At 39.5% G+C, this 12,715-nt stretch overlaps 1 protein-coding gene across 1 annotated transcript in view; it reads left to right on the plus strand.

Moving 5' to 3' along the window:
- The window catches only part of KIAA1958 (KIAA1958 ortholog), a 1,025,890-nt gene extending 1,019,050 nt beyond the window's left edge, over positions 1–6,840 (plus strand). Inside the window, exon 5 of the mRNA XM_044061067.1 lies at positions 5,661–6,840. Within this exon, the coding sequence (XP_043917002.1) occupies positions 5,661–6,706 (1,046 nt within the window). The 3' untranslated portion in view covers positions 6,707–6,840. The remainder of the gene's footprint in view (positions 1–5,660) is intronic.
- Positions 6,841–12,715: the final 5,875 nt, after the last annotated feature.

Raw genomic sequence — 12,715 nt, forward strand, 5'->3', positions numbered from 1 at the left:
AAATTTAGCTTTCCAAGAGGGCAATTGGCATCTGGGGCAAGAAACACTGAGGAAAATGGCGTCGGCTGATGCCTTTATACCCGAAGACCAGCAGAGATGACGTCGGGTGAAGTGCGACATCAGCCGAAGCCGGACCCAGACTTTGGAATCCGGCCGACCGAAGGGCTGCCTGACGACAGGACAACCCTATTTGTTATGACTGCAGATGCTATCCAGTTCGGACATCTACATTTATGGTAGGTACAAAACTGTACTTTTTGCAAGTTAACCCTTTTATGTTCTAGTTTTTACTGTTAAAATATACACTTGCACAGGTATGGAGTTTATATGCATTTCTGTTCTAAGTCAGCAGGGCATGCTGTGGTTACATTTTAGTTCAGTACATAACATGCAGTTCTGTATAAATCATATCAATATTCATAAATGACATATAGTTATTTACAAAATGCCAGATTGCAGGTCTGGCAACAGTGGTATATCAACGAACAAGGAGGAAGTAACACATTCCCACCTGTTGTCTTGGGAATAACATGATTGTGGTCATGGGCCATCAAGAATTGCTGTTTTCCAGCAGAGATTTGCATCCTAAGAAATCCAGCTGTGTTAGCAACAGACTAAGCATTTGCCTACTGATGCTCCAAAGATTGCCTCTGGGTCCCTCCGGTGTGTGTGATTTTTGCCTCTCCAACCAACACTATGAACTTCAATTTTTTTTCTTTAATCCCTCTTCTGCAGGTCAAGCAAGAGTTGCCCTAGCAGACTAGTGGTCAAATGGAGTCCTTTATTTTTCCACTATTACCTTTGAACCTCTGAGATGAGATTAATCCAGAAAGCCAAATTCTTCAAGGCTAAAGGTCATTCTGATAGTTCTGCCTTGCCCAGGTATACCTAGTTCTCTCTTCTGTGACCCTCTCCTGTATGTAAGCCCCCCTTCACTCCTGCAAGACGCTGATGTTATTACTCTTCAGTTTGTCTTACTCAGACCTACACACCCTCAAGCTATAACAGTTAGGTTTCTTGGATTCCATTGATAGCTAAAATTCCTGCCTTGTTTCAAAGGGTAGTCATTGTCATGTCCTCCTCTCTCTCTCTCTCTGAGGGCCAGTTACATCCGCTTTAATAAGGCCTTAAATGTTTTTCAACACTGATGCCTTTAGTTCTTTGTGACTGACAATTTTTATGCTTACCTTTGTTCCACCTCTGCAAAAGGTCATCTGCCAGCTTCTCTTTTATTCCAGTCTAGACAACTCCCTCACCTGTCTTAGTTTGTGAGGCTTTCTTATGTTTTATCGTCTATCTTGGACTCCCAGTTAATGCCCATCCCTTTGTGGGAACTTTAATTTAGCCTTGAGAAGCTTACGTTTAAATTATTTGAATTTACCACCTTTGCTGATATGAAATTACTGTCTGTAGAAAATGATTTTTGGCGGCTATTGTGTCACAAAGAGAATATATTGAGTACTTTTTTGTTGTCAAGCAGTCACTTACCCAATTAGACAAGAAAATTGTAGCACTTAGAGCTGTTTCCTTCATGCTGAAAGTTACAGTGGAGTTTATCGATCTTTTTTTCTTGAATACTCTAACCGTGCTGAATACTTCCATCATTCTATGGCTGTTCACAGACGGCTTAAATTTTATATGCACTAAGCTAAATATTTTAGCAAAGATGACTAGTTGCTTACTTTGCTAAGTCTAAGCAGGCTAAGAGAGTTTCTGAGCATGACCTGTATATTCTGTCAAAGTAAACATGGAAAAGCCTCTCCCTGTAATCACAACCTCCCAATACTCATGTCACTAGAGTAGTAGCTACTTCTCTCTCCCTCTTTTTTTGTAATGCAACTCTATTACATGGGCTTTCCTGAATACCTTTCTTCTGGGGCTACTGTTGTCAACATTATGTTCCCATGATAGTGGCCATCCAAGGAGATTTGCTATGGACTCTGTCCTAAAGGCTACCAAAGCCTGGATTCCTCTTATCAAATATGGAATCTATACACTCACACTAATGATAGTTCTGTAAGAAAGTCTGTGTTTGGTAATATTTAATCCTCTACCCTTTGCTGTTTCCTTTTTATCGAGAGTTCTGTTACTTTCTTTGGTTTTTTTTGTTCTTCTCCATAGTCAGTTCTTTGACTGAAATATAGAAGTGAGAGAGAAGAGTAATGCATTATGTGAAGGAGTTACGTTCTAGGCAGTTTAGGAAATTTTTCTGATAACCTGCCAATTCTTGCAACATCAGTACTGAAAGTCCTAAAGGTTTCTAAAGATGAACCTTCTTCCACATGTATTGTTACATTAGGTACATTATCTCCATTTCCTCCCAAATCTTCTTTAAAGAGGAATTCCTTTGGTGGCAGGACTGTCCTCAACTTGACCAACAGACATCTTGGATTATGCTTGTGGAGCAGATTTCTAGAGGATTCAGTGTAAGGTTACCGATAATGTCAGAAAAGGTCTCCACATCAGCCTGAGAGAAGTGAAAGCAATTGCAAGAGCTAGAGCCTCGACTGCTTTTCAAGACAGCTTCCTTCCAGGTCTACTTCAGATCAACACAGAGAGCACTGCCGTGGTGTAATACATAAACAACAGGGTCTACAGATTTGTTTCACTTATGTAAAGAAGTGTTTCAACTGTGCGAATAGGCAGTTCATCACAATCATTTGCAATCTGTAGTTTAGCTACTGGGGAGCAGAATATTTTAGTGGATGGTGTCACCAAATAGATCAAGAATGGCAAATGGACCAGTGTTTTTTCAACATATAATATGGTGTATGCCACAAATAGTTTTCTTTGTCACAAGCAGGAATAATAATAAAAAAAAATAAAATTTCTGCTGTCATCCCTTAACTTGGTAAAATAATGTTTTCTCTTTCCTTTAGAGTCCAGATGTAATCTTCATAACACCATCTTGACTAAGGGTCTATATTAGAACATCAAAGTTTCAAAACTTTGAATATTCTAATATCGACCCCTATTCAGCGAAAGCTAAAAATATCGAACATACAGAATAGCGAATTTTTTCCTCGGAAAAAATTTGCTGTTCCAAAACACATACACACAACACAAGCACACCAAACAAACATCAATCCACACACACACACACACACACACACACACACACACCTAAAGTCTTACACCTAACCCTACACTAAACTATACACACACACACACACACACACCACTAACTATCCACTTACCTTAACCCAAGCCCTAACCCTAAGGTCCGTCACTATCGCACACTCACCCGCACCCTAACTCACCTACCCCGCCCTAACCCTCACGTCCACACAATCGCATACATACCTAACCCGCACCCTAACCTTAACTAACCTAACCCGCACTCAATCGCACACTTACATGAACCCGTAACTTTCCACCACAATGCTGAAAATACTGAAGCAACAGAAACGGACAACCAAATTCTTTCCCTAGGAAAAACTTTGGTTTTCTGTTGCTTCGATATTTTCATCTTTCGCTGAATAGTGGTCGATATTAGAACATTCGAAGTTTTGAAACTTCGATGTTCTAATATAGACCCTTGACTAAGACAGCATCTGTCCTCGTTATTACAGAAGCTACGTTTGCATGTTAATCTACTTATTCAGCAGTCAGAATTATGCACCCAAAGTCTCTCTCTGCCTCTCTTTATGGAGGATAGAATCCTTATTACTCAGAATAATTTATTCTCTGCTGAAGTACTGGAGACATTGAGGCCTGAAAGTTTACCATAAGGAAACTGTGCTCCAAGAAATGGAAAAGCTTTATCTTCCGGGATTCTTCTTAAGGGTGTTAGATCCCTTAAACTGTCACTTCATAAATTTGCTAGATTATTATAGCTCACTTTGAGCCTTACTTGGTTTATTCTTCAGTCATTGTTTCTTTTTTAGCATTCTTAGCATGCATTTCTGTGTAATCACAAATAATAACTAAACATTTACTTAATAATTTAAGGAGTACTATGTTTGATGCCGCCATAAAGATGTGAACTAGAATTTTTATGCTGGAAAACTTCACCTTGGATCCCTCTGAGTCAGCAGATTATGCAAAATTGAAGTCTTTCTCCCGGACAAAAATATGTTTATTTTGATGTTTTTATGGCAGTGACTATAGGCACAAAGATTTTTTTTTAGAGTGACAAGCATTGGTGTGCAACCCAACGTATGCTTTTTCTCCAAATTGGGAGTTCTTTTAACTAATCGTTCATAACAGAGATGGAAACCTGATTTGTTAGAACTAAGTTGTCTGCCAGTTTAAATTAGCAAAAGACTGAAGAATTCTTATGTTGTGCATCCAGACACTTTTGAGATGTTGCATCAGAAGATCATGGCCTTTCACAAAGACAGATTGGCTTTTTGTGCCCTTCATGAATGGAAGTGAAGGTCTGCCTGTGACCAGACAAGCTTTGACAAAATGGTTGACCCACTATATTACTGTTGTGATGAGTGTGACAAAGCTCTAGAAGGTTCTATTAGAGCTCATTCTGTTATGGCAACAATTTCATTTGCAGCATTTATTGGAAATGTTTCTTCCCAGGATACAGGATATATTAGAAGCAGCGATTTAAGACAACTGTCAGCTGTTTAGCAACACATTACAGGCTTGAAGCTTAGTCTAGGAGTACAACATTTTTGTTACAGCTGTGCAATCCTGTGCCTGTACGTCTCTGAGAGGTAACAGTTCATTGCTTGGGATGCCACACAGATGTAATGATTTACTTTAACTCTGGTCTTCTCAAAACGAAAGAGAAAAAAAAAACAGAAAAAAACAACAATAAGTAGATAAAGTAGCTAGTAAGTACATTTGTGTGAGAGCTTAATGATAACAGTATATCTTCAAGGAGGTATCACTGCAGCAGTAGAGCTTCCCGTCTTCCTCCCCTCTGTTATGAGAATATTTTAGTAAAGTATTTTATGGGTTATCGCACTTGTGTAGATATATAGGTATAGTTATTTTGTTTGTGCATTTGCTCAGTAGTTCATGGGCACTGTATATGTTTGCCTACAAGTCTATAGATCTGCCTATGGAAGTGCTGACCTTGAATAACCAAAGAAGTTGCATGCCAGCACAGGTCTTCCATGGCAGTCTTGTGCTGCCTGCATCTGTACCTTCACTACTGCAATACTAGCATTAACCTTTAAGGGAAGAAAGAAGCTGTAGAAGAAGTGGCCAGACCAGTGCAGCTCAGTTGTTATTACAGTGACCTCTCCTTGAAGATCTGCTGTTATGGTGAGTATTCCACACAACTGTACTTTACGAAAACATAGTGGATTGAAATGTTCTGTATAATTTGGAACCAGTACAGCCTCTGGTTTCACAAATGAAGCAACTGAATACCAGTTTGTTTGGGTAAACTAATTGGGCTACTGCTTGCAGCAGAGGAATAATGCAAATTTTCAACTTTGAATACTTACATTTGTTCTAAAATGAAGATCATCACAAACTTTTCCACTAATCTTCATGCACTAAGAATTCAACAGTGACATGATGAACTCATTTTGATTGTTGCCATACTCTTGTACATCATTTGTGAAACTGAAGTTGGCTTTTCAAACCTGAGAAAGGTATGTAATACAGCTTTCCAGTGATCTCTGTGAAATTGAACAAAACATTGTTCCATTTACAGTTTAGCTCTTCAGCTCATCTTTTTTTCCTTGTTTCAGACCAGGATGAAAGATCAGCTGAGATGATTCGAGAGCAGAATGAGAAGACGATCAGGAGTACTCAGACTGCACTGAGAAATTTTAGAGACTTTCTTGTGTCCAAATATCCAACAGAAAACAGAGAAATTTATGTCATCCCTTGCAATGAACTTGATGCCTACCTAGCTTCCTTTTTTGTTGATGCCAGGCAGAAGGATGGCTCAGAATATGAGCCAAACAGTTTGGCTAATTATCAATGTGGCTTGGAACGGTACTTAAAAGAACACAAGTATGGATACAGCATAACAAGGGATAAAGAGTTCAAAAGATCACAGGAAGCTTTGAAACAAAAACAGCTGGAACTGAGATGTAAAGGCAAAGGAAACAAACCCCACAAATCTATGAAGCTTACCTTTGCAGATGAACTAATTTTACGTAAAAGGGGACTACTGAGCCGCTACAATCCAGAAGGACTACTTAATCTGGTTTGGCTAAATAACACAAAAGCATTTGGGCACTGCACAGGTTTCCATGGGTCAACACTAAAATGGGGAGATATTAGACTTCGAGTGACAGAGACTGGATTAGAGTACTTGGAATGGATAGGCCAGGAATCTGTAGATGTGAGCCCCAAAATTAAAAGAACTGGAATGGAAGGCCGTATATATGCTACTCCACATGCTCCACAGACTTGTCCAGTGCAAGACTACAAAGAATATGCTCAGAGGCGACCACCTGCTATGCGTTACGAAGATGCCCCATTTTACCTTTCAATCAAGCCAGTTGTTAACCTGGCTGCACTGCACTGGTACAATTGCCAAGCCTTGGGTAAAAACAAGCTTGCTAAAATGGTTAAAACCATGTGTGAGAAGGGTAACATTCCAGGCAGAAAAACAAATTTTAGTGTGTATCAGAGTTGCAGCACACTCTCAGAAGCACAGAGCAATCAACTGGTGTTGATTTGTAATAATTTAAGCCAACAGGCTGCCCAGTCTATGGCAAGTCACTCATCCACAGGCAGCTTCATTGTTTCTGCTTCATATGACTCTTCTTCAGACACTACATGAAGACAGCATTTACAAGTAGTTATGTTTTTATTGTTGACTGCATTCTGTAAGACACCCACTGTGATTGCACCCCACTGCCCTGTACCAGACTTTTAAGTATGCAGTGTCCTTTTCCAGTGCTCTAATCAGTATTCTTATGCCCCCCCCCCTGAAAAAAAATGTGAAGAAGCATTTGAAAAAAAAAAAAAATCTACATTCGAGCACATTAACTATAATTAAAACAAATAAGTGTTTTGTGGAGTTTGAAAATCATGAACAGTGACTCTGGTATAATGCAGCAAATGACCTTCCCTTTGACATAGAATCAGAAGTCAAGGTGGTTTTCTTGAGCAGCAGCTTTTGGTACAGTGTTTTATTTTCTTTTGAAACTTTAGTTGATGTAACTTTACCATGCCATAAAACGTTGCAGAGGTTGCATTTGTTACAGAACAAATTCTTAAGAATATGTGGTAGCAACAGACAGTCCTGTCAGGCATTGAAAATGCAAATAGTCAATATTATTCATAGATTAATGCACAAATACTAGACTAGCTGCCCTTGCAAGCCATTTTAAGCCTAGCCAGTTTCCCATTTTTCCTCTAATTAACCTCTCTCATTTGGTTAGAGATTGGCCTTACCTATCGCATGGCTGATGATTAATTGCATATTATCCCTAATGAGAATAACTGAGATCATACCATAGATAAGTGGCGGGGACCCTTGCATGGGATAAAGCATTTAGGCTCTACCTCTGCCCATTAGTAGTAATGGTGCAGTCCTGGACTAAGTTTTCTGTTTCCCATCCATAGATCCAAGTTGCATTTGACTATGGACAGGTATGAACTTTGTTTTATGTGGATGGGAGAGTCTTTTCCAGAGCAGTGGTATCCTCTGCAAGATGTACCTTCCTCTCCGAACCATTCTGTTGGTGTTGCAGAAGAAGTTTAGATCCCCAGACTTGAGTATTTTTGATGCCATTTGACTTGCTGATGTGCAGTGAATTCATGGGATCAGAGGATACCTTGTATGCCACAGACCGGTATCCTACAGACTGCTAAGAGGTGACCTAATACTTTGAGTTAATCCATATAGGATATGTTGTTTAGGCCTAGTAATTTTTTAGGAAGGGTACATCTGTGGGCATTCCAGTTGTTGCATGTGTCTGGACAGATACATGCTAAAGGGGACATTGTTTTCGGTGACTGGCCTAATGAGAGCTGAGTAAAGGGGGAGGGGTCAATCCCTTTGCTTATAAGATTTGTAATATACGACTTTCTTTTGACAGTGGACACATGTTGGGCAGAATTTAGGTCACTGTTCATATCATTTCCCAAATCCTGAACAACTGAGTCATCTCTTAGGGGTGTTCTGTTAATGTGATAGTTTCCTAAGATCGATAACTTCCCAAAGGATGTAATAATGCATTTTTTGGCATTTAGTTTTAGTCCATGATTTTGGCACCAGTTACCTATTTGGGACAAATCTTCCTGCTGTATGACTAAGTCATTTGTGGATTCCGTGACTGCTCAGTCAGCCAGAGCCCTTTGGTATTGGCCTTTACTTCAGAAGAGAGGATGCAAAACAAGAGAGGTCCCACCAAGGAAGCCTTGGGGACTCCACTGGTGACTGGTCTCTGTCGAGGTAACGTTCCCTATTTTGGTTTCCTGCATCCTATCTGTGAACCAGTTGACAACCCATTGGGTGACATAGGGGTTTATTCCCAGGTCATTTAGCTTTTCTACTATGCCTGCGTTTGGAATAGTGTCAAATGCTCTAGCCGGGTCGAGGTATGCTGTGTGTACATTTTGCCTTCTTCCATTGCTTTGGTGAACTTTTCAAAAAAAATCACCAGGTTGATTGAGCATGACCTGCCCTTAAAGCCAAATTGAGATGGGTCCAGTGTTTAGAGGTTCCCTATATCCTGATGGACCAGTTCCATGATAAGTTTTTCCATGACTTTGCATATGAGGCTGGTCAGACTTGTAGATCTGTAATTGCCTGGGTCAGTGGAAGGTCCTCCCTTATACAGGGAAATGACTGTAGCTGTTCTCCATTCACTTGCTGCAAAAGCTATATGGAGGGTGAGATGAACAGTGTTGTGGCTAAGTCATGCTTCATGCTATTTAAGATGTATTCAGGGATATTGTCTGGATCCATTGATGCAGTATACTTTGGTATTCATCTCATAGGGATGTCATAATCTGCTCATATTTTATGTTTCTAGTTGGTAAGTCAATAGTTTGAGTTTTGTGGCAGTTTAGTTTCCCCTGTACCAAAAAAAATAATTCTTTGGAATATTTTTTTTTCTTCGTTCAGTGAAGGGTAGTGTCTTAAGCTTGACCAAGAGTGACCAGCTTCCTTTAGAAATTCAAACAAACATAATGTATGCATCATGGACATGGGGCTTAGGCTTATTTTGATTGTTAATTGTGGTACTGGGAGGGGGGGGGGGATGGCCGCATGTTGGATCATTTAACTTCACACTGTATTTGTAGCTTGCTTATAAATTTATTTTATTTATTTTTTGCTGTTGTATTGCTGAAATTAGTTTTATCTGGCAACACTCTACACTCTTTAGTACTTAACTTAAATTTAAGCTTAAACTTTGCTGTGAGTGACTTGTAATTTCAGGTTATGTTCCTATTGCTGCACTTATTTTCATTTTTTTTCCTTCCAGGCCCAAATTTTATTCATCTGCTGGATTTGGGAGTCTGTCTTTTCAAAGCTGCCTTTCCTATTTATTTCTATTGTGACTGTTTTTTTATTATTTTTTTTAATATCTTCCATTGTGGGTAGGTTGCAGTTTCAGTGCTGTCTCTTGTTGCCATTATATTGCCGATTTTAGGTTTTTGAATCTGGGATTTGGCTTCCTCCTCCTTGAGTTAACCTGTCTGTTGGACTGGGGGAGGTTAGCATTCGCTACATCCTTCTTCAGGTTAGTTTTGACACTGTACTATAGTTATAACAGCATGTAGTTTTGTGCATCATTTTATGCTGACCATAACTTCTAGTTTCTAGCCTTCAGCCTGTAGATTGTAACTGTCTGCTGGATTCAGGAGACTTTTTATTTTTCAACTGTTAGCAGTGGTTCTTTTGACTGGCATCCAGTTTGATTTCTTAGTACAGAATCTGGGAGACATGCTTGTTTTTTTATTTTAAAATTGTCTTTCAATTTCATAATGGCTCTTAATTTAAATTGTAGATGCAAGAGTATCATTTTCCTTTGTTTTATGTTTTTTTGGACTGGGTTATGGTATCCTCTGCGAGTACCTGTTCATCATAGGGCCCAGAAGATGAATATTAAATACTTGTCTGTTCCATAATTTTCTTTTCTGGGTGAATTTTAGTTGTTTAAGCCATTGTCTTTAATGAGTCCTAGCCATTGCCAGGACTTAGATGTTAAGCATGTTCCTGATAGCGTGCTAGTTTTACTAACAGTGCATATAGTTTGGCGTGTTATTTTTGTTTTGCATTACATGGATCATACTGATGTTTTATGTTTTTGTAATGTCCTCCTTGCACTTCAGTGCTTATGCCAGTCGAAAATTTTAGTTGACTTGCTTAGTGTCTGTTAGATACCGAAACAGTACTGGGTATGAGGTCATAGGTTATTATAGCAATTTTCTTAGAATGACCCTATGGTGAAACATCAGTTGGTCAGGCTTCCTACTCTTGTAGTTACACCTATGATTTCAGACATTCAGACAGGTCATATATTGGGGACCCGAGCTTTATTGGCTTACCTATGTTTATACAATTGCCAAGTCTATTTGCAACAAGTCAGGCACTATGTCAGACTAGTTATAGAATGTTAATATGCTTGGACACAACATTTTGGTCATTATTATGGTGCCAGTGCCTTGGGGTTTTCTGTGTGTGGGGGTGTGACTCGTTATTGCACATCTTTTCACTTGGTGTTAAAACTGGAGCTGTTGACTCTTTTGGGTTCAGGATCAGTCTGTGGGTTTCTCCCTTGTCTGATATCCATCTTGCAGTCATGGGATATTCCTTCAGGAATCCACAGACATCCTTGAAAGCTCAGTGTTGCGTACACCAACATTTTTCTTTTTTGGGTGACTTCAACATCTGGGCCTATGGTGTGACTTTGTTAATAAATTCTGTGTTATGAGAGGTTTGATTTTGCTCGGTTACTTTCTGTGTTGTTCACATGTTAATAGATGGTCTTGAATTAGTTTTCTTCTATACTCTGAGGAGTTGGTTTTTGCGCAGTTTATTTTCTCTGTTAATGACATGTTGAGACACACACTGGACTTTGTTTTTCAGGTCAGTGTTTCAGTCTCTGACAGTGGTGATGAAACCATTTTTTTTTTTTGGGTGTCATCACTGCATTTACAGCTTCTGATCATAAACCAGGTGAATGCAGGAATTTAAATGCGATAACGGTTGCTCAGTTTGCTCTTCTTCCACATATTCCTTTAGGTGCCCAGTGCTGGAGGACCAGATGACTTGCTAGCAGTCTGTAGTAAAGCTGTAAAGTTATTTCTGGATCTACGTGTCCCATCTTTATGTGGCCCTGCTCACCTTGTTTTTCATAAACTATGGTTTTGGTGCTGTACTCTGTGATTTGAGAAGGACAGAATGGAAATTTGAGCATAAAAGGAGGTACTGATGACAGGCATATCTTGATGAGTACTGTGGTATGTTGAGGTCTGTTACAAATAAGACAGTGGCATTGTCTGGAGAGATATCATCTTTACAGAACTGATTGTCTGCACTTTTTCAGGGAGTGAACAGGTTGAATATTCCCTATCTTCCCCACCCATAAGACAATTTCTTCTGAAGAATGAGAACTATCTGCTTGATTCTTGCAAGCTAAGATTACATTACTGAGGGTAGTGCCTTCCTCAATGATAAGCTAATTGAAGGTTTGCTTTATCTGGATTGAGATTCTGCCTTGGGATTAGGAGCTTCAAATGATTTTGTCACCTTTATTTCAAGAATACAACTTGCCTCCTGTGGCTTAGTTTCTCACCCCAACAGGTTAGCAAATTGCCTGCCCTGATGTGCTAGGGTTTCTGATCTGATCAGATCAGCCTTTCATTTTAAATGATGATGTCTCTCCACCTGTTTTGAAGGAGACTTTGTTTATCCCTGTGACGACCCACCACTACCAACCAATATGTGACGTGGATATCTCACCTCTGGGCCAGTAATCAAGGAGCCTGAATCTTCACCACTGGCACCTGTGGGGGGGGGGGGGATGTTCACTGGGAGGATAACAGGTACTCACACAGTATTTCCAGATGCAGCTGTCTGCATCAAGTGCAACTTCCCTTAAGAGCACACAGAGACCACAGTCAGTCTGGAGCTGGTTTCTCCCTCTTTCTCCAAGACCCCTAATAAGACTCCCCACTTGCACAGCTGTAGAGTTGAGATCTCAGCTGAGTGACCAAGCCAGGACATCCAGCAACCTCTCTGTCCAATCAGTGGTTCATGTTCCTGCCCAAGTAGCTGACACACACACTCTTGGAGGCTTGATGTATATATACATACACACACACACACACACACACACACACACACACACACACACACACGGTAAAGGCTGGCAGAGGTTTACTAGCTGTGCCCATTTCTGCCCACATTATAAGGTAGTTTCCACTGCCCCCAGTTACTCTTCAACAGCTAATTTAAGGCCCTTAAAGGGTGACCAATTTTACTGTGCAGTATTAATATTTATACAACTGGCACTTTGATGAAGTGCAAGGCTTTTAGGAGTGGCCCACACAGTGTCACCAAATACATATGCAAGTACTCTCAAAACTTAAGTATGTTTACAAAGATCAGCTACAATGAAAGGTTTAAATATATTTAATAATTAATAAAAGATCAAGAAAATACTAAGTGTGTATATATATATATATATATATATATATATATATATATATATATATATATATATATTCACAGTGACAGAGTTCAAAACACAGGAAATATTTAAAATAACACTGCAGGACAGGCTCAGATAAAGAAAAATAGTATCTAAATTAAGTTTCATTATATTCTGAC

The sequence above is a fragment of the Protopterus annectens genome, chromosome 2.part0 (assembly GCF_019279795.1).
Source record: "Protopterus annectens isolate FY-2018-M chromosome 2.part0, PAN1.0, whole genome shotgun sequence".
Taxonomy (NCBI): domain Eukaryota; kingdom Metazoa; phylum Chordata; order Ceratodontiformes; family Protopteridae; genus Protopterus; species Protopterus annectens.